The 21763-nt window shown below is 64.8% G+C and overlaps 1 protein-coding gene across 1 annotated transcript; it reads right to left on the bottom strand.

The window, feature by feature from the left end:
• Nucleotides 1–642: 642 nt before the first annotated feature.
• EN2 (engrailed homeobox 2) lies at nt 643–7100 on the bottom strand. Its single transcript, XM_045837827.1, has 2 exons — nt 6060–7100; nt 643–2870 (listed from the first exon to the last, which is right to left on the bottom strand). The coding sequence occupies exons 1-2, from the start codon at nt 6712–6714 to the stop codon at nt 2554–2556; spliced, it is 972 nt and encodes a 323-aa protein (XP_045693783.1). The 5' UTR covers nt 6715–7100; the 3' UTR covers nt 643–2553.
• Nucleotides 7101–21763: the final 14663 nt, after the last annotated feature.

Raw genomic sequence — 21763 nt, 5'->3', positions numbered from 1 at the left:
GAGTCTCTGAGTTGCTCTTACTGGACGAAGGAAACATTTTTTTTTTCCCAGCCAAGAAAGTTTGGCAATAGAGCAACGGGGCGGCGCGGGACGCGCGCGGATTATCCCGCAGGGCCTCGCGGAGGTGGATCTGCGCCAGCCCCGGGGCCTCCGGGACCCAGGCGTCCAGCCACCCGGGCAGAGCGGGTCCTCCGCCCGCGTGTGCCCCTGTGCCTAGGGACGTTGTCCTCGTCCTTTACTTCCAGGGGCACGAGCAACAACAAGACGTAGAAGAGGAGCGTCGAGGGAGCGGATTTCCCCGTCCTGGGGCAGGGGTACCTGTTGCTTCCCCTGAGGTTTTAAATCTTTGTTTGGTGGAGTGGCACCACATTTTTGAACACTCTCTTCTGGTCAAGAAATGTGTACTTCGGTGGCTCTGGCTGCTCTGTGCTCACAGAGGGGACATCCAAAGTGTCTTCGTTATTTTAAAAAGAAAGTTACCTGCAAAGGAGGGCCTGTGTACCCCGGGGGGGACGAGGCAAAGGCCAGCAGCGCCTGCGTGGTGGGAGAAGGCCAAGGGCAGGCGCCTGGACTCCAAAACGCACTCAGAAAAGTTAGTCATCCCACCTGGGACAAACAATATTTACAATAAAGCAGTTTTTTTTTATTGAATGTAACTTTCAAGAGTTTAAACACACAAAAATGCAGAGGGAATGTTCACAATTCTGGTCACCACAGTTGGAAATAGAAACATTCATTTCTCATAAGATTATAAATATTTGATACTGGAACTGTAAAATGCACATTTTTATAAACTAAAAAGAAAAACAAACCTCTTAAATGAAAAACCAAAAGACTTTGCTTCCTGCTAAAAAGGCAACTGTTTCATTGCGTTTCCTAAGCAGCAGCTGGTTCTTCACAGGATGTTAAATGACAACTTTCTGTCTGTTCGAGTTCCCTTTCGACAAAGGTGGACGGCGGCGGCAGTCTGTGCGGAGCGAGCCCGTTGCCGCAGTGGAATCGAGAGGTTTAAGGCAAAGAGAGAAGTTCGCCCTCAGTCCGTGGTGATGGGGGTGCCAGCCGCGACTCCCGCCTGGGCCCTGGGCACGCCCCGGCTGTCCCGGCTGCAGGTGGACACTTGGGCGAGATTCTTTTTCCGTACACTAAACAGAAGACAGCGTGGAGTTCTATAGGGAGACAATGCGTTTGTTTATATATATATATGTACTTGGTGGGGATATATTGAATATATTTCATTTACACTGTACCACACCTTCAAAAAAATAAAATGTATATTTTAAAAAACAAGAAGAGACAAAACGTGGTAAGAAATGATTATTTACACGTTTTCCTTCCTTCCGCTGGGTCCCGGAGGACGCGGAGAGCCTTTCAGAGTCCAGGTGGCCACGTGCGCCCCAGCCCTGGGGGCTCCTGTGCGCCTGCCTGCCGGTGTGTGCACAGGCCGGCGGAGGGGCGTGCACACACACACCTCGTCGTGGCTTGAAGGAATGCTCTCTGTAGCAGAAGTGGCCACTTTAAAAAAAAAAAAAAAGGAAGGGAAGGAAAAGAAAAAGGAAAGGAGGAAAAGACCGACTCTGCCCACAGCACTCTGCTGCCCCAAGGTGCCGGGCCTCTGCCCGCCCACTGCGGGGGCTGGGGGGCTGCGGGAGCCCCGAGGGCCCTGAGCGGGACCCGGAGCCACAGGGGTCACCCCTCTGCTCGTGGGCTCCTTGGCCCGGAAGCCCCGGTGCCCAGAGGCCAGAGAGCCGGTGCTGGCTTCCGGCGGAGGGACAGGGGACAGCTCGACACGAACACAGACGCAGACGGAAGCACGCAGGGGCCTGGCCAGGAGGAGGAGGAGGGTGGACAGGGAGGGAAGGCAGGAGGAGGGTGGAGTAGAGTGGGGCGCGGCCGAGGACCACCATGGGCGGCGGGGCACGGCCACTCTCCGTGGCTGAGGCCCCCCCACGCCCTCCACACTCCTCCGGGGGGCCTGGCTGCCCCTCGCCTGCCTGCCGGGGCCCTGGTGCTGCCCTGGCGGAGGCTGGGGGGTGGGCGCCCCTCCGGCTGGCCTCACCAAGCCCACACAAACAAAGTGGCAGAACTCATAGACCAAGTAGGAGCTGTTTATTGGGTTCGGTTCACAGTTGTGTGAAATGCAGCAATAAAAATCTTTGGACTTCAGCAAGTTGTTTTAATTTTTTTCTTCTTTTGAAATAAAAAAAAAAGTGTCCCATGTCCCATAATGGAGCTTAGGGGATTTAAAAAAAAAAAAAGAAAAAGAAAAAGAAAAGAAACCCTAAGCAGCCCCTTCGCAAAAAAAAAAAAATCATAAAATTAGCATAATCTCATAACCACAAAAAAATCAAAAATATTTTATAGTCAGATATTTCGGATCTTACACCTGTAAATTATATACACATAGAATATTGCAGAACCATAGCTAATACATGATCTTTTCACTAGGAATGCTGGTATAATCTTTATACACTGGCCCTTTTTCTGTGACTTTAAATTATTGCATGGTTGGCGCGCGCGCGGGCGGCGGGCGGCGGGCGGCGGGCGGCGCGCGGCCTACTCGCTGTCCGACTTGCCCTCCTTGGCGGCGGTGGAGTGATTGTACAGGCCCTGCGCCATGAGGTGCACCGCCAGCGTGTTCTTGTTGCCCGTGGCCTTCTTGATCTTGGCGCGCTTGTTCTGGAACCAGATCTTGATCTGCGACTCGTTGAGGCTGAGCTCCTGCGCCAGGCTCTGGCGCCGCTGCTCCGTCAGGTACCTGTTGGTCTGGAACTCCGCCTTGAGCCGCTGCAGCTGCTCCGCGGTGAAGGCCGTGCGCGGCCGCTTGTCCTCTTTGTTGGGGTTCTTCTTCTTTGGTTTGCGGGACCGGGGGCCTGGGTGGGCGTGGAGGACAGAGAACAGGGTTAGGGCGTGCGCGGCCGGATGCAGGCTGCGTGCGGAGGGGTGCCCAAGGTCACGGCGCTGACCTGGAGGACGGCGGGGATGGACTTGGGGGAGGGGGCGCTGCGCCCAGGCGCACACCCACCTCGGAGCGAGCCACCCCGCGGAGGGAGGCTGTGGGCCAGTGACGTCTGGGTGGTGGGGGGGGGGCGGGGACAGAGCAGAAGTCGTGGAAAGGTCCCCAGATGAAAGGAAAACTCCTGCAGGAAAGCAAACCCTGCCACTTTCTGGCCTGGCCTTTTCCAGCCCTTTCTGCGCTTCTGCCCAGCAGCCAGGGCAGCGTGGGCCTAGGTGCGGGGCGGGAGGGGAGGGGAAAGAGTGGGAACAGCCAGAGCAGCAGGAGGGGTCTTGGGGGCTGCGTGGGGGACACCCACAGGGTGCTGAGAACGGAGGGAACCAGGAGCCAGGAGGATCCTGGGAAGGGCGGGGCCCAGAGATGTGCCTCCCCCCAGTCCCCTCTCTGCCTCGCCCAGTGGTCCTGTTTCCTTCACGGACAGGAACACGGGTGTGCTTCTTTGGGGGACGGGGGGGGGCAGCCCAGCCAGTCCAAGTTCCCCCTTCGCCTAGGCTCCTGCGTGCCCCAGCAGGGAGAAGGGCCCGGGCCCGGCCTGGGAGCTGAGCACGCTCCCCGCCCCTCCCCCCACCCGGCTGCAGGCCGCAGGGGGCCCAGCTGACCTTGAGGAGCAGGGAACCCACACTCTGAGCCCACGGGGCCTCCGCCCGCTGGGACGCCTCCCAGCACCCAAGGCTGGTTCGGGCCAGTGTCCTAAGACTCCCGGGGCCGGCGAAGGCCTGACCGAGAGTCAGGGGGAAGCGTTTCTTTCCAGGAAGACGAGGCTGTGCAAGAGGGGAGGCCACAAAAGCTGGGGGTGGGGGCGGGGGTGCAGCGGCACTGTACCCCGGGGTCTCCGTCTGTGCAGTGAGCGAGTCAGCTTTGGAAAGCTGATTCCCACTGCTCCCGAGGCGCCTTCTCCCCACGTATCCGGGGCGCCTGCGGCTGGAGACTGCAGAAGGCCAGACCTCAGGCGGCCGCGACCCAGATCCCCACCCTGCGGCTCCGCGGCTGCACCGGACCAGGACCGTGGGGGCCGCAGTGCGGCGGGCAGAGCGCGCGGGGGCTGTGCCGAGCGCTCAGCGAGAGATCAGGAACGGTCCTGGGTCCCGGGACCCGGCGGGCTCGGAAAACTTCCTTCCCGCCCACTCGGCGGGTCGAGCAGGCTCTCGCTTGAGGCTAACCCCAAAGAGGGGCTGTGGGCGCCAGAAACGCGGCGCCAAGGGCCCTTGGGCCCAAACTCCCGGCTTTTTAGATTCTAAAACAAACCCACACTCTCCTCCGCGCCCCCGAGCGCACTCACAGTCGCCTCGCGCACGCGGAGGGCGCCGGCGCCGGCTCCGGGCCGGGGGCCGGGCCTTGATCCTCAGCGTCTGGATCGGGGAGCTGGGCCGCGCTCTGCGGTCGGCGGGGAGGGGCAGGGGGTGGCTGTGCGAGTCCCCAAGGGGCCGGGCGGCCCGTCCCTGCTGGACTGACCCGCAGCCTCCGGCTCGGGGAGGCCGTTCTTGTCCCCCACTCCCTTCCCCGCCACCCAGTCGCCCTCCTCACCCCCAAACTCCTCTGCTCCTGGGGATCCCTCAGACACGGGTCCGCCCGCAAAAAAACACACACGCGGCATTTGACGGAAAGAAAATCTCCCGAAAAGCAGAATTCTGAGCCCCGTTTCTCCCTGGATTTTCTTTCAAAACGAAACCCTTAGGAGGCTCAGCAACAGCACGAAACCTCCGCGAGAAAACTCCCCGCCTTGCTCTTTCCTTGGAAGCCAGGAAACAAAAAAACGGAGTCTTACGGGGCGGGGGGCGGCGGTTACGACGATCGCGGTTTGGTCCGGGAAGAGCAGCGACTCGGGCCCGGCCCGGCAGCAGGCTCCCGCGGCCGCGGAGACCGGGCGGGCCGCGCGGGCCGCACAAAGCCGGCCGCGGCTCCTCGCCCGCCCCATTGTGAGCCTCTATGTTAATTAAATATTAACAAAGGAGGGAGGCGAGAACAATGGAGCAAAATTTCAGATCGAACTGGAGAAATACGGGTTTCACCCGAGATGGGTGCACGCATTTTTTTTTTTTTGCGGGGAGGCGGCCCAGGAGTGACTCGGCCGTCCTGTGGTCTGGGTAAATGACCCCCGGAAAACCAGTCCAGGGTTGGGGGCAGGAGGTCGGGTCGCCGCCGCCGGCTCGGGGACAAATGGAGTCTGCTCCTAATGGCGGGTCGCGGCTGCAAACCCGCATTGAATGCGCGTGGTGATTTTCACGAGGAGTTGGTCTTAGCTTTTAAAAGTCCCAGCCCTGTGTAAACGACACCCAGCACCTGGGCACACCCCTCTCCGAAATCTGCTCCTTCCCTCCCCCAGGGCCCGCGGAAAAACCTCGGGGAGAAGGTCCCTTCCTTGGGGGGGATTGTTGGCCCCTCTTCCAAGCTGAATGCGAGACGGGGGCTGCACTCCCCTGCCGCGGACTCGGTAAATAAAACCAAATGAAACCGGGCAGAGCGCAAAGGGTGCCTCTGTGTTCCGCCCTTCCGTCTCCGGATCCCCGCAGACCCCCTCCGAGGCCCGGGCCAGGGGCCCAGGGAAGAGCCGAAGCCGTGCGCTTTCCTCCCGGGCTGTATCTGGGATTTCCGGGCCGCGGAATGGATCTAGGTCTGCGGGGGGACGACGCGTGGGTCCCGGGTCCAGACTGAGTTGCAAAGACCGGAGAAGGGACTGAGCGGCGAGCTTCCCGGCCTGTCTTCCAGCCACCCCGGTCCCACCAAATAAACTCCGGCCGGGGCAGGGGGGCTGGCGGCGGCGCGGAGAGGCCTCCAAAAGGCAAGGGAGAGCGCGCAGGTCCTGTCGCTCCCGCCCTTCTAAGCAGTCTGTGCCCCCTGGCAAATCGATCCGAACCCCTCGCCTCCTGGCCTAAGCGGGAGCCAGCGTCAGGCGCACACAATGTCGCTCTGTGTGCGTCTTTGTGTGTGTTAGGGAGGGAGATGTCTTGGTGTCTTCTTCCTCCCGGTAAGTTCCCGCGCTAGCGCCTCCCTGCCGCCCCGCGGGCTCCCCGCTGCGGGCCGGGGCGCAGGGTCCCCGCGGGCTCACCTGAGGAAGGCCGATCCGAGTAGCGCGTGCAGTAGACCCAGGCCGGCCAGAGCATGGGCTGCGCGCCCAGATTGGCGCTGGCCTGCGAGCTGTCCGAATCCGAGCTCAACGACAGGTCGCCGCTGCCCAAGCTGCGGGCCTTGAGCGCCCCGTCCAGGGGGCCGCCGGGGTCGTTGCCTTTCTTGGCGCCGCCGTGCAGCGAGAGCGCCTTGGAGCCGCCTTCTCCTTCGCCCGGAGAGTCGCCGCCGCCGGGCAGCGGCCCGCCCGCACTCGGCGCACAGGGCGCGCTCTGCCGGGGCTCCCGGCCGGACCCCAGGAGCTGATCCGCACCGCCCGAGCCGCCGCCGCCGTCCGCACCGCCCGCGCCTCCTTCGCCGCTGCCAACTCTTCCTCCTCCCGCGCCCGCACAGCAGGTCCCCGCGTCCTTTCTCCGGCCGAACTCGGGCCGCAGGATGTTGTCGATGAAGAAGTTGGTGATGCGATGCGGGTGTTGGTGGTTGCCCGGCGCCTGCAGAACCGCGGGCAGCATCAGATTCCGCCGGCGGGCAGTGTCCGCGTCGCTGGATCCGCCGCTGGGGCTGGATTCCGGCTGCCGCGGCCCCTCCGCCGCCGCCGCTGCCGCCGCCTCGCTGGGCTTGGGGTCATTCTCCTCCATGCTGTTCACAACAGATCCCAAATTGGTTCTCCGGTGACCCCCTCCAATCGCCCTCGGCCCGCGCGCGGCGCACACGGAGACCCCCGCGGTGAGCCCACGCCCCTACCCCGCCGAGGCTTCCTGGGCCGTGCGCGGTGGCCGAGGCCAGGGCTGTGGTCCTACAAGTCGCCGTCCGCGTTCGGAGCGAAGCCGATCCAATCCACGAGTTGAGTTCGAAAATACCAAGAGTCGCTCCGCGCCCAGAGCCAGGAGATTCCAAAGAGTCCAGTCCTCTCCTGCGCCGCGCACGCGGGCGCGGGGTAGTCACAATGGTCCGGCGGAGACCCGGGGCGCCTCCGGGCTCCGCGCTCTTCTCCGAGTGCAGCTGCCTCCGGCTCCGGCGCTGCCGCCGCGGCCGCCCGGGACTGGCGCTGCGCGCATGCAGGCTGCGCGCTGCCCGGTGCTCACGCCCGCCCGGGCCGGTTCGGACCGCCGCCGCCGCCCGGCCGCCCCCGCCCGCGCGCCCGGGCCGGCCCTCGAGGGTGCGGGGCGCGAGCGGTCAGCGCGCCCGCCGCCGCCGCCAGCACGCACATGGACGCCCGCGGGCCCGCGCCGCGCTCGGCTGCCGCCCCGCTGCGGGCCGGGGCGCCCCACCGGCGAGCGGCCGCGCCCCTGCCGAGCCCCGCCGAGCCCCGCGGCCCGAGTTGCATGGGTGAGAGGCGGGAGGCCGGGCCGGGCCGGGCCGCCCGCGTCTCTCGCCGTCTGCTCGCCCTCGCCGCCAAGGCCTCCGCGCCGGCTCGGAAATTTCCAGGCCACTTAGCGCAACCTGAGACACTTTCACTCTGGATTTTGTTCTTATTTTTAACAGAGCCCCCTCGAGTGACGTCGCGGGCCGGTCGCCTGGACACGTGCCTCGGGCCAATGGCCGCAGCGCCGGGCGCCCACGTGACGCGCTGGCCGCCGCTGGGTGACAGGAGGATCCCGCCGCCCCTCCTCCGCCGCCGCCGCCGCCCCTCCCCCCCTTAAAGCAGCCGCGTCCTCCGGCTCCCGTGCGGGAGCCCCCGACCCGCGAGACCGCAACAGCGTCCCCTGCCCTTGGTCGCGCTTTCCCCGCCACTGCTCGGTTCATGGATGGAAGGAGCTCCCGCCAGCGCCGCGCCGGGTCACCCCCGTGGTGCGTCCTCGGACACGCGCCGGGCGATTGCTATTTTTAACATTTCCATATTGTTTACCGTGGGGAAAAATCCCACAATTCCTTGCACAAAAAAATGCATAAATCATATTAAATGAGCTGCCGAGATACAAAGGGACTTTTGTAGCCCGCGCTCCTTGCTGCCGGAGAGGGAAGCTGTCACTTACATTTGACTTTGGGTGACCCGGCAGATTCCTGTGCTGAACGCATAGCTGGGGCGCAGGACCCTCCTCCTGCAGACACTGAGTGTAAGTGTGCGTGTGTGCGCGTGTGCGTGTGCGCGCGTGCAGGGCGGCGCGTGCAGGCGGCGGGGTCCCACCGGGGACACGCACCCTCATGAAACATGCATGTGGACCCGGAAGAGCGCGGGAACTCGATTTCCGAGCTCCGCGCGGGGGAGCGAGAAAGAAGCCTGCGGTGGTAACTGCACCGTCGTGCTTGGCGAGGGGAGGGGGCGCTGAGGGTGCAGCTAAACCTTCAAAAGCATCCGGGGAGACAGCGCCCCAGAGCGGCTGCCTCCCCACACCCAAACCCGCGCCCCGCCCCCGCCGCAGTCTCAACCCTGACCGAGGGGCTACCAGGCCTTTCCCCTCGTTTGCTTTGTCTTAATTTCCTTGGAAGGAGTTTCGCTGGACAGCAGGGCCCGTCTGAAAGGGGAATCCGGAGTGCAATGGCGGTGTGCGGTGGGATTTGTTTCTCCCCCTCCTCTCCTTTCTCTATCCCTGCCTGAACTTCCTTCCCAGCTGCTGTCAGACGTCCAACTTGAACTTCTAGTTCCTCTTCACAGCCCCCTCCTCCCTCAAGGCTCCTTCCAGTCTGCTCTCCTCTGCTTGCTGCGAACTTCAGACGCCGCCCCGCCCCCCACAGCACCCCGCTTACCCAGGTGTGCCTGTGCCGCATTTAAAATGCACTTTTTATGGACATTGGCAAACTTTGAAAACACCCAAAAGGGCAATTTGAGGGTGTTGGGAGTGTTGGCACAGTAAAAGTGCCATCAGCGACAAGGGGGCGGGGAGGGGACAGGAAGGGGTGGCCAGTGCCCAGGGCTGGCTGGCCCAGCCCGTTGCGGCAGCTGCGGGGTGCCCAGCAGCAAGGCCTGCTGCAGAGCGGGCCCTGGGCGGGGACTCCCTGTGGCCACTGCCAGGCCAGGAGAGACGACGGGATGGGGGCCAGGCAGGCAGCACCCCTACATTGTGGCCACCAGGCCACCTTGAGGCTTGGAAGCGTCCCCTAGCCCAGCCCAGCCCAGCTCCCCTCCTGTCCCCACCTAGGTCCTGTCCTCTCTGCACTGGTCACCCGTTGCAGGCTCCAGGAGGGGAAACGAACCCCAGGAGGAGGGGCATGCAGGGGCCGCAGCAGGAGGCCCTTGGCAGGGAGGCGCCCGGTGTGGTCCGCTCTGGAGGCAGCTGGCGAGGCTCGGGAGTCCTGGGCGAGATTCCCGCAGGGTGGGGAGGCCACGTCTCACTTGGGGTGACTCCGTCTCTTCTTTGTCCCTCCCCCACTTGAAGGGGCTCTCACCAAATACCTTGCTGGGCACACACTTGCCAGGGACCCTGCCCGGGGGCCAAACCATGAAACCCCACAGTCTGCCCGCCTGTAGGAAAATGGGGTTCGTGAGGTTTGTGGGGACGCCTTACTAGCACATGTATGGGATGGGGGGAAATTTCCTGCAGTTCTGGGGACCCCAATCACCCCCAGCGGGGGACCATCCAATTACTTGGGTCTCTGGGAGGTGGAGTGGGTGGAGGCAGAGCCCAGGGCCCCTCGGATTCCCGCAGAGCCGGCCAGGTTAACTTCTCAGCCCTCCCCTGAAAACCAATTAGGCCGCCTCCCGAGAAGCATTTTCCAGTTTCTTGGGCACTGTTGTTTCTGAGCGCCTTGGCATTAAGTGAGCCCAAGGCGGGGAGTAATGCTGTGTTCCTTCCCAAAGTCACGGCCGCACCGTGGACTCTGCACACGGCCGTCACCCCCAGGCGAAGCCGGACTCTGGGTTGGGGTCTGCAAAGGCTGCTGGGCTGGGTGGGGGTGGGGAGCCGAGGTGCACGGGGCGCAGAGGAAAGAGGAATGAAAAGGGGAATGATCGCGGGGGAGGGGGCGGCCTCAGGCTTCCCAAAGCCCACCCAAACTGTTAGATAAACCTGGCAGAGAGAACCCCTCGAGAGTGGGCACCACCCACAGGGCCAGGCGGGGAGGTGCGGGCTGTGCGAATGTGGGCCGAAGCCGCACAAAGTTGGTTTGCTCCGGGGCGGAGGGGGAGTTCAGCCTTACACAGAAACCTCAGGCTGTTTCCAGAAGCTTCTGGAAGGTGCTGGAGGCCCCAGCCGGCCTCCTGCGGGGCCTGGGGCACCGCCCTGGCTGCGCTTTCTCAGGGCACCGGGAAGCGCAGCCTGTGCGGGAGCTGCGGCCCCTGTCTCCGCGCCCTGCGCCCCACCAGCCGCACTGACCCGGTCTCCCACCCACACCCGCCTCCCCCCCCCCCCCCCGCAATGGTCGACCCCTCTGTGCACACAGGCAAGCGCGGCCCCAGGTGGGGAACCCCGCCCCTTCTCCTCCGGCGGGGTGCAGAGAGCTCCCGCTGAGAAGGGGATCTCCTCAAATGGGGCGGCTGGGGGGACAGGCTTCCAGACGTGGGGGCTCACGTTGGTGCCACAGACAATGTCTTGCAGGCGCGGGTGGCAGGGCACTCCCAGAGACTCGGGGCGCCTGGCTGCGGATCCGGCCTTCCCTTCTTTCTCACAATGAGGCTGCAGGAGGGTGACTTTCCTGGCCACTCTGCCGGCCCCTCACTCCCACGCTCCCCTAGACAGGCGTGGGGACCCTGAGAGGAAACGAACGCAGGGGCAGTGGCCTTAGCTCGCGAGGACGTGGGCACTGGGGTGGTAGAGACGCCCACCGTGCAGGAGAGCGAGTTCTCGACCCCTGCGAAATCGGGAGGGGAGCCCCACGCGCCAGCCAGCGGGCCCTGGGCTCAGGCAGGGGGTTGGGGGTTGGGGCCTGAGCCGGAGAAGGGCCTTGGCCCCCCCGAGAGCCACCTCGGTTCCGGGCGAGGCGCAGGGACCCAGCCTGCAGACAAAGGCCGCAAGCAGGGGCATGGGGTGGACACCGACACGGCGCGTCCGAGCTCTCCTCCTCGGAGCCAAGCACAGGCCTGCAGGCCAGGCCAGGCCGGGCCGCGGCCGGGGCCGGGGCTGCCCCCGAGGACCCCCAGGAAGGGAGGGGCCCGACGCAGAGGTGGGGGGCCTGGGAAGGGGAGTGGGGGCACTGGTGCTTGTGCTCTGGGCCTGTCCCAGCCCCAGAGGCCCCAGGCGCCCAGGGGCCCAGCTCCCCTGAGGCACCCGGGGCCTGGTGGGTGGGTTGGCGCTGCGAAGCCAGCCTGAGGAGGGTGGGGGGCATCGGCATGGTCCATTTGGGCCCTGCTCCCAAGGGCTGGGGCAAAATCGGCTCGTGCTCAGCCAAAGCTCCCTGGGTGCTGGGGACACCGAGTGGGTGAGGCACCCCCTGGAGCCGCCTCCTGTCCAGGCCACGGGAAAGGCCTACCTGTGACGCCCTGCCCCAGCGCTGGCCGGGCGAGCAGAGAGGGGGCACAGGGCGAGCATGGCTCCCCAGCTGGAGACCAGGCGCAGAGTCTCCTGTAAGCTGGTTTCTCCTCCGAACAGAGGCTGGTGAAGGGGATTCCGGAGATCGACTCTGCTCGTGCGTGTGCACCCACATCCACAGTCCCCCCTCTTCCCGGCCACCCGCACGGCCCACCCTCCGTGGACCGTCCTCCGAGGCTGGGGCCTGTTGCCGTCAGCATCCTGACTGTCCGAGGGACCCACCTTGGCCCTGGGGACCCCTTTCCTGTGCCCTCCCTCCCCCCGTTGTACTGCTGTGCTGGACCCCGGGGAAACCTGGCCCTCCGGAAGCCGGCCGGCTTCCGCTCTGCCGCCGTTGTGCCGTGCTCGCAGAGGCCCAGGCCGTGGTGAGGTCTGGCTGGGGCCACCCCTGACCAGCCTGTGGGATGTCGTCCCGGGTGGGGGTCCCCTAGACAGTGCTACGCCCTGACTCCTCTGCTGGAAGGGAGATGTCCCTGCAGAATGGCAGGGGCCCCGGGGACACAGGGCACATTCTGAGCCAGCCAGAGGCAGACAGCGGGGCAGGTTTGGGGGCGGACTGTGAAGAGCAGCATGGGGAGGAGGCCGGGGGAGGGGGACCAGCAAGCCCCCTCAGGGGGGACGCGTTCTGGAGAAGGCTCGCGGCTCTCCCCGAGCCGACCACGGCTTCCGGACAAGGCCAGGAATCCTGGCCGCTACCCACCTGTCTGCCTTTCGACCCTCGGAAGGAAAACCAGATTTCCCAGAGAAACGCCTGGAGAACCTGCCTCCCCTCACAGGGCACGACGAGGTTGCTTTTCTTTTCTTCCTTTCCCCAAAGGCCCGGGTTCCCGGGGAGGCCAGTGCACCAGAAACACGTCCACGCCGACGACGTGTGCTCAGAAACCTGATTTCTGGGGCGGGGGCGGGGCGGTTCCAGGATTTCAGACAAGTTCAGGAAGCAGACACCTAAACCGTACTCCCTCCTCCCCACCCCCCTTAGCAACCGGTCACCGCTTCCCTGGGGAACCTGTGTTTTGTGCGCTGGGCGGGGTGTGGGACACAGATTTTTAAAAATAACCTGTGTTTACGTTGTTCGTGGGTTTACCGTTCCCTTCATCACATGGAACGCTGTGGAGATGCACGGTGCACTTAGAGTGTGACAGCGAGTGCACGATGACACGCAGAGTTCCGTGTACGGGGTTACACGATCCATCGGTTCCCCTGGGTGTGACGAAGGTGGTCGTTTCTTTAGCGGGAGTGACTGGCTGATACAATTCTTACACGCATAATGGGGGGGGGGGAATGTGCCCCAACGGGGGCAACTCCAGAGCTAAGGGTAGAGGGCTGGGGGGCCGGGGCTGGCCTTCCGGGATCACACAGCTCCGTCGTGAGTCCCGGACACACACCCGCGGGTACTCGCAGGGGTAGCCACTGGCCTGGTGGGGGCCTGCCCTACACGCGGACCTAGGCCCCCAGCACCCTTCCGAGGGCCTGGAGTCACTCTCAGGCCCTCCCCCTGCAGCACCCCCCAGCCCACCTCTCCTCCAGGTCAGGAACAGCCTGGCAGAGCGGCCTGTGAGAGTTCAGGCACAAGGGCGGGTGGAAGTGTTCTGTCTCCTGCAAAACCATCTCTCCCCTTCCCGATCGCCCTCAGAAAAGAAAGAGAGAGAGAGAGAGAGAGAAACGTTTCTCTGCAGACAGTCTCTCCGTGGTGCACTTCAGGGGCGGGAGTCTCAGAGCCTCCAGCGCAGCGGCTGAGACACAACAGCCTCCGGGCGAGGGCAAAGTTCAGGAACCCTACACCGCCTGGGCCGAGCCCCTGGCGCGGAGAGAGACGCCACAGGCGCGAGGGTTCCCGGCGTCCGGAGCTCACGCGCTGGAATTCCTCGCGATCTGCACCTCCCCGTCTACCCGGGGCTCGACAGGTTCTAATTAACCGCCTGCTTGAGCTCTCGGCTCGCCGGGCCAGGGCTAAAACTTCCCCAGCGGCGCAGCCTGGGGGGTGGGGGGCCCTGACGTCGGGGGACGCTCCGCGCCTGGGAGGGGGCACTGAGGCCGCTCGCCGGGACCGGAAGTGTTGGTGCCAAGACTCGGCAGCGCCCCGAGGGCCGGGTGGCGTGGGTTCCCCCAGCAAACGACACACTTTCGCGACCCTTGGAGTGTCTGTCTGATCCGCAGATGCAAGCTCAACTGCCCCCCCGTGCAAGAGCGGCCGCGAGAAGCTCAGCCTGGGGAATCGGATGCGGAAACCCAGGCTGGAAACCTCGCTCCGCACGCCGCGGGCAGGCGGCCGGAACGGCTTCGGTGTTGAGATCGCCCGAGAGGCGAGCGTCGGCCAGGCCGGGACTGGGCCGGACGCAGGCCTCCGCCTCCCTGCCCCGGCGGGAATCTCTCCTCCGCCGTGGAAAACGAGAAAACACAAAGTCCAACGAAAAGATGTCGCGGGGACGCCCGCCTGCGCACGGGCGCGAGGCGAAGGGCCTCTCTGGGAACCGAGGCGACTCGCTTTCTCCGGCTCCCCGGCTGGAGGGGGCGCGGTGGGCCTTGGTCGGGTCTGGGGAGAGGGAGAGGCACATTCCCCTCGGTCCTGTCCGCTCTGCTGGGAGTGGGGAGAGGCCCCAGCTCTCCCCTGGTCACCCAGGAGCGGCCTGGGGGGTGTCTGTGGCCAGAGCGAGCTCAGGAGCTGTGGTCTCTACGCTGCAGGCGGAGGGGAAGCCCCTCGATGCCTCGCTCTGGGTGCGCCGGCCCGGCGGAGCGCGCACGCGGGCGGGAGCGGGCCGTGTGCCCGCGGGGTGAGTGAGGGTCCCGGCCTTTGCTCGCTAGGTTGTGACCCTGTCTCTTTCTTCCAGAACTGGCAGCCTCGGCCGGGGCGCGGCCCCTCTGCCCCTCCAGGGACTCTCCTCCGGGTCTCTCGGCTGCAGCGGGTTGGGCGAGGGCCCCCCAGGGGGCCCGCGGCAGGTTTCCTCCCAGGGTCTCTCTGCTTTGCAAACGCCCGAGTACGTGAGGGTTCAGGGCGACTCCTCGGACTCGCCGGGCACCCCGCGGCGCCCCGAGAGGGAGGGTGGGGGCGCTGCGGCTCCCGGGAGGCAGGCAGGGAGGGTCTACCCTCGCGGGCCCTGGCTGGGAGCGGGCCCCCGGGGATGCGCCCTGGACGAGCTGCCGTCCTCCGGCGAGGAGGGGGCCGCGGCCCGGTCCAGACTCTTTCGTCAGCAGAAAGGGCCCGGGCTCACAGCTGGGATCCACGAGGCGGACTCCTGGTGGGGTGGGCTTTCCCTCCGAAGTGAGAGCCCGGGCCCCCCACCCCCGAGCGCGCGCGGGAGGCGCAGGCCCGGGGAGCGCCGGCCCGCAGGGCGCGCGTCGTCAATGAGCCGCTGAGCTCTTCGCAGCCCACAGATCAGAGGCCGCCCCGCCGGCCGCCGTGGTCCACTGAGCCGCGGCGGGCAGCGCTCAGCGACAAAGCGGGGCTCGGCCGGGGACGCGGGCCCGCGCCGCGCGGGCGGGAGCGCCGGAGGGGGCCGAGCGCGGCGGGGACTTCAAAGCCGCTCCTACCGGCTCAGTGAAAGGGTGGCCCTCCGGGGGCGAGGGGCTGGATCGGAAACCGCGTTCCCCGCCCCCTCCCCACCGGAACGCCCCCCCAGGCGGGCAGATCCGCAGTGACCCTGAGCTTCCGGCCGCCTGGACCCCAGCGCGCGTCCTTGGCGTCCCCGAGCCCCTGGGCGCGATCGTCGAGCCCAGGACGCGGCCGCGTGGGTCTCCAAGACCGTGTAGCTGTGTTGGTCCAGAAGCTCTCCCGTGGCCCCTTTTAAAATTCACGTCCTTCGTCGTCTCCCCGCTGTTCCCGGTGTGTGGGGACCGGCCCCCACGTATGAGCCCGGGGAAGGAGCGGCACCTTCCCACCTGTCCCCACGCCCCCAGAGCAGGTCTTGGAGGAGCCCTCAGCAAGGCCCACCACCCCGTCTGCGCACCGCCACCCCCCTCCCCGCAGAGAAAGACTCCCGCTGCGGTCCTGAAGCGCGCGCGTTGGAGAGGTGCGGTCTCCTAAAACTCCCCCACCCGCGCTTGACCAGCCTGCGCTGTTTTTCTGTGGAGCGGAGAGGGGGGAGGGGAGGCTGGGGCGCGGTGGGGGCGGGGAACTTGCTTAAAGGGAAGGACAGAGAGGTCAGAGGTTAGGAGGGATTACGGCTGGGCTCAGTGACCCCTCTCATCCTCAGGGGCCGGGAATCACTGAAGCAAGGTGTGGGCCATCTTTAATAAAACCTGGATTTGGGGGGAGGGCGTTGGCCCCTGGTCCATGACGTCAAGGTCCGAAATGGAAGAGGGAGCAGAGGGCACAGGATCTGGGGGTGGGGGGGGGTGCAGGTAAGAGGCAGAGACCTAGGAGAACAGAGGTGCCGAGTTCTGTCCCCACGAGTGTGGGTCCCACCGTGACAAGGCCACCCCCGTGGGTGGCACCAGCCCTTCTGCCTGCGGGTGGTTTCGCAGGTGGGGGGCAATGATGGAGCAGCGACAGCAGTGAGTAAGGGCTCAGCGCGGCTGCAAAGACCCGCCTGTGGACCCCCTGAAATTCGGGGCCTCGGGAGCCCCCCAGGACCTGCAGACTGCATTTTGAGAACTGCTGCACTGAACAACATTTTGCGAATGAACGAATGGATTTTGTGACAGTCTCCTGAGGTGGACCCTGCAGGCCCACCGACCCTTAGCCCCCTGCTGACGTGCTCCAGCACCCCCTTGATTTTGGAAAGGGACCTCAGGGCACCTACCGTGCGTGGCCTGGCCCCAGGGGTGCTGACCGCGCCAGAATCAGGGACACTGACGTCCCCACCGGGATGGCGCAGGGACGGCACCTCCGTGGTTCGGCGCGAGCTTTGCCAAGGAGTGAGACTTGAGAGCGGCTGTCAGTGTCGAAAGCACCTGGACTTGGGAATGGTGGATCGCTACCTTTATCTCCGCCTCGCAGGTGCCGTGGGCCACAGGGGGTCAGTGCCACCAGCTGGAGGTCCGAGTGGGGGTGGCAGAGGAGAGGGACCCAGCGCCGGGCCCGCCCTGCCCTCCGCAGTCCGTCCTTCCTGATGGCGGCCTGGCCTGGCGCGGGTCCGGGACTGCCCCCACGGCCTCTCCAGCCAGGGTGCTCCCCACCCACTCTGCCTGCAGGGTTCCTCGCCATCTGACTCCTGAAGGCACCCGGCCCCCTCCAGCTTCCAGATGCCCCCCGCCCCACCCCCCACCATCCACGAGAACCCAAGTTCCACCAGGGCTTTGGAAAAAGGTCAACTCTGAGATGGAAAAGGGAATTTTGCTTCTTGTCTAATTTGAGCTCTGGGTGTCCGATACGGCTTGGAAGATGGTTCTGCTGTTCAAAGTGTTAAAGAGGATATACATTTCATTCGATATGTGGCTAGGAAAAAGCTTTAAATAGTGAACATTGTTGGGTGTGTCTGATTGAAAAAAGAATTGATGTCATGGATTATTGAACTGAGGTTAATTTTTTAATTATGAAACATAAAGTTATCGCCTTGATCATGTTTACAGCAGCGGCCCGGGGCGTGAACCACAGGGTCACCGCTGTGCACGCATCGCCGCCTCCTCCCCCGGAACTTTATCTTCCCACACGGAGACCCTGGCCCCGTGAAACTGTACGCATCGCCCCCGCCGCCGGCCCCCAGCTCCTGGCGCCCGCCAGTACGCCGCCTGCCCCCGTGTAAACGTGACCACACAGCCTCTGTCCTTTCTCCACAGGCGTGTTCCACTCAGCATCACGGCCCCAGGGTTCACCCGCGCTGCCGCCTGGGGCGGAGTTCCCTTCCGTTCTCAGGCGGAATAACATCCCACTCTGTGCGCGCTCTGCCTTCGCTGCGCCCACGTGTCCTTCAACCAGTGCTCGGGGTGAGTCCGCCTCTGGGCCGCCGGGAACCTGGACGAGCAGCTATTTCTCCGAGGCCCTGTTCTCAATGCCCCCGGGGCCGTGCCCCGCGGCGAGAGTGCGGGACCCTTTGGGTGGTCCGTCTACGATTGGCTGAAGCTGCGCCCCGCTGTCTTCCACCACCCCCCGCCCCCCAGCCGCACCACCCCGCGTGCCCACCAGCGGTGCACCGGGGCTCCCGTTTCTCCACATCCGTGACACCACTGACTATTTTCTGTTTCGTTTCTGTTTACAGCAGCCATCCTAGCGGGTGCGAAGTGGCACCAGGTTCCAGACTTGGAAAATGTTCCTTTCTGGCCCGGCCGTGTGGCTCCGTGGGTTGGAGCATCGTCCTGTGCACCAAAAGGCTGCGGTTCGATGGACCTCCACTCGGGGCGTGTCGGAGAGGCGGCTGGTGGATGTTTCTCTTTCCGTCTCTCTCCTCCTTCTCTGGCTAAAAATCAGTAACAATATATCTTTGAGGGAGTTTAAAGATAAAAAGTGTTCCTTCCATCTAGAGTACCCCCCACACCTACCTACCTGAGGAACTCCACAACATCCTCGTCTGCCCTGCCCCCCCCCTTCGCAGATCCCCCTCGCCCTCCCCTGTGCTTCCCAAGCTCCTTGTACCCCCCGCCGGGTCCTCAGGGGGTGCCCACCGGGTGAGGCCAGAGTGGAGCTGTGCGGCCCGTGGGCCTTGCCTCAATGCCCTCAGTGACCCTGTCCCACTGGCGTCCTTGGAGGACAGGCTGGTGGGAGGAGAGGGTGGGCACAGTGTTGGGAATGGTGACCCCAGAGGGGGTGTGGACCTGCACCCTCCCAGCCAGATGCGGCACCGGGCCCTCCCCATTCAGCTAGAGGGGCCGAAGCATGCAATTTTTAATTTTAGTGAACTGGAATGTCAGTTTAAAAAGATGATTTCCAGCCCTGGCTGGTGTAGCTCAGTGAACTGAGTTCTGGCCTGCAAACTAAAGGGTTGCCAGTTTGATTCCCAGTCATGGCACTTGCCTGGGTTGTGGGCCAGGTTCCCAGTAGGGGGCCCGTGAGAGACAACCACACGTTGATGTTTCTTTCTTCCTCCCTCCCTTCCCCTCTCTCTGCAAATAAATAAATAAAAGCTTTTAAAAAGAGAGAGAGAGATGATTTCCAGCTCGGCTCTTAAGACACGCCCCCACACATCAGGAACAACTTGCATGTGTGAACACGTGTGAAGTGCACCCCGTGTCCATGGTGCCTGCGCATCAGGCGCTCCTGATGGAGACTCGGACGTCTGTGCAAGCGTGAGGTTTGCTCTTGATGTGAAACACCCGCCGGAATCTAAAGACCGAGGGCCGGAAACACGGTCAAACGTCCTGTGGCTGAGAACGCTGGTCCCACATTAAAATAACATCGTCGCAATGTCAGGCTCACTGAACTATATCATGATAACTAATTTCCCCTTCCTTTTCAGTTTCCCTCTGTGAGGACGAGCACACTTACAAGGGCACCGTGGGGACATTTGGTCTCCTGGGGGCCGCTCTGGGGCCCGGGAGAACCGGTCGGAGCCCGTCAGGGAAGGAGGAGGGGGAGGGAAACGTTGAAACTGAACCCCAGGCAACGGCAGAGAGGGGGAGGCTGGCAGGGAGACCCTGGGATGGCCGCTAAGTGGGCGGTGAGAGCAGGTTTGTGGGCGTGCTTCTCAAGGTGGGGTGCAGGGGGTGGCTTCCGTGGCCCGTGGCTGCCGGCTCTAGGTCCCACCACCTGGGGACGGAAAACAACACGTTTGTTCTCTGGGGCCGGAAGTCCAGGGTCGTGCTCCTGCGCAGCCTCCGGCGGATCCTTCCAGTGCCTCCCAGCTTCTGGTGCCCCTGCACCCTCGTCCTCCCCTGGCCTGCAGCCACACCCCTCGGTCCTCACCTCCAGGGCCCCATGGCCGCTTTCCCATGTCTCTCCGTCTGTTCCTCCTCTGATGAGGACAGACCGGTCGGAAGGCGTCGGCGTTCACAGGCCGGGCTCCCAGCCGCGGCCTGGCCAGGGCCCGGCCCCCACCCCCGGGCGCCTCTGCACACCCAGCAGCCCTGCCCCCGACCTCCACGGCCCCGGACCATGGCCCACCTGCCCCGGGACACACTCAGCGGCCCTTGCTTCTGGTCGGAGGAGCAAGTCCGCCTGTGCTCAGTCCACAGCAGCAGCACCTTGGCAGGGGCCGGGGATGGGAACTCGGGCATCTCTCCGGCTGACACAGCAGGCCGGCTGGGGCCAGACATCCATTCTATCACCGGGTCCGGCAGCCACGTGCACTCCTCCGTCCCCAGACGTGGGCCCCGACGTGCTCCAGGCCGGCGTTTCTCACGCTGCAGGCTCGCCTGCGCCGCTGTCTGAAACGCACAGCCGTAGGGCCCCCAGAGACCCACTGAGCCAGACGCCCCGCTCCCCGTCCAGGGTGGGGCCCGGCCATCTGCAGTTTTAGCAAGGCCTGCAGGTCTTTCTCACGCCTGTGAAGATCTTCTAGACACAAGGAATTGTGTACCAGCAAAGCAGCAACCGGCCAGGCTGCCGGCCACCCTGTACGTGGGCTGCCTGGGCACCCATGAGCACCCCGTCCCCCCACCCCATGACCTGCATGGGCGGCTGGTCTCCTACTAGACCACGGGGCCCCAGAAGTGAAGGGTCTTTTCCACTCTGCCCACGGCCATGGCCCCTGGCAGAGGCTTGGTGAAGGATCGTGCTACCCCCACCCCTGGGGGCTGCACCCCACCTCGCTGGCCAGTCTGGGGCACCCACGACACCCCCAGACGAGAGCGGATGCAGAAGCAAAGCTGACCCTGAGGAGTATTCAGGGCCTCCCCCAGCGACGGGAATGCCGGGGAGAAAACCGCCCACTTACTTCGGGGGGTGTGACCGGCTCTGCACCCACCAGCCCTTCCAGCCGGCCTCCCCCTCGGGCACAGGCCGGGGGTCCGGGAGGGACTGTGGTGAGGACGGTCTCAAAGCAGCCCAGCCGCCGTGGGCGCGTCCCCCGTCCTCTGGGGGCCCCCCGGGGATGCAGGTTTGGGAAGAGTCCCCCCACCCCCACCTCCGGGAACCCTCCCTCCCCCAGGTGGCGGCGGAGGGGGTACTTTCTGGGCTAATTGAGCCTCGCCCCCAGTTCCCCCCTCTCGGAGAAGAGGCTCCGGATCACCCGCGGATGAGAACACGGCTTTAAATAGAACCTCAATTTGCTTCCTCACCCAACCGGCCGGGCCTCGGTGGAGCGGCCGGGCCCTTGGGGGCCTCCCGCAGTCGCATGGAGAAGAGTCTGGCGTGGGAGCTGCGCCCACCCCCAGCCCCACGGGGGAGGGGACCCGCTTCCATCTCATTTCCAGGTGGTGGCGCGGCTCCCGCCACAGCGACAATTAAAAAGACGGAGAAGCCATTTGCATTTTTCCTGGGTGTTAATGACCTTCCAAACCAACGTTCAATTGTCTAGTTTAAAGCGGTGCAGCCGAGCGGCATGAATAATTCAGCCGCCGCGGCGTTCTCCCGGGCGGGCGCGGGGCGGCCGCCGCGTGTCTGACCTAGTTCCTGCAGCCGGATCTGCGCGCGCGCGCGCGGGCGCACGCCGTCTCGCCGCACGCTCGGGCCCGTCTTCTTGGGGTGCATGTCGTTCTGCTCGGAGGCGCCGCCCAGGACCCAGGACGTAAACGTCGGGTGGAGGTTCGGGGCGGCGCGTGGACGGAGCCGCAGCACCCGCCGCTTCGAATGCAATTGACTTTCCGTCTGGGGCGCGCCGCGGGCAGCTGCTGGTCGGCTGCCGTCCGGCTGGCGCAGGCACCGCGGGTGCCCTGACGAAAGGAGACGCGGGAAGGCGGGGTGGGCACGGCCAGGACAACCTGGGGAGTCCCGGCCCCGCCCCCTGGGCAGCTGCCGGGGGACAGGCTTGGGGGTGGCGGCGCCGTGGGGTCCGAACGGACAGGGCTGTGGGCTAGGCCCTCGTGGTCCCTCTGCTGATGTTCCCAGTCTGCGGAGGAGGAAATAGTCCGTCCCGGTGACCGCAGGACACCACCAGGCCCTGGACTGGCCGATGAGGCCGCGGCTCCCGGCTCACCGCGAAGGACCCCAGCCGCTGGGGTCCCTGCTGTTTCCCGCAAAGCCGCTGGAAGCTAAACGCAGAACTGAGTTTCTCGCTCCCACGAGAGACATCGTGGCTTCAGTGCGCGGCCTCCAGCCTCCGAGTCCGACGCCCATCCCCGGTCCACCGCTCGTGCGAGGCCGGCAGGATGGAGAGGCTGGGGGAGCCTCATTGGGCGGGGTCTCCCTTTGTCCTGCAGGAGGCTGCTGCTTAGCCCCGCAGATGGGGGAGGGGCTCATAACCGACAGGGGTTCGTTCCTCCCCGTCTGGGGGCCGGGAGGCCGGGGTCTGCTGGGGGCTGCCAACGGCCATCT

Source organism: Phyllostomus hastatus, unplaced genomic scaffold (assembly GCF_019186645.2).
Source record: "Phyllostomus hastatus isolate PE091 unplaced genomic scaffold, TTU_PhHast_1.1 phas_contig_244, whole genome shotgun sequence".
NCBI lineage: Eukaryota > Metazoa > Chordata > Mammalia > Chiroptera > Phyllostomidae > Phyllostomus > Phyllostomus hastatus.
This window is presented reverse-complemented; position numbering and strand designations above follow the sequence as displayed.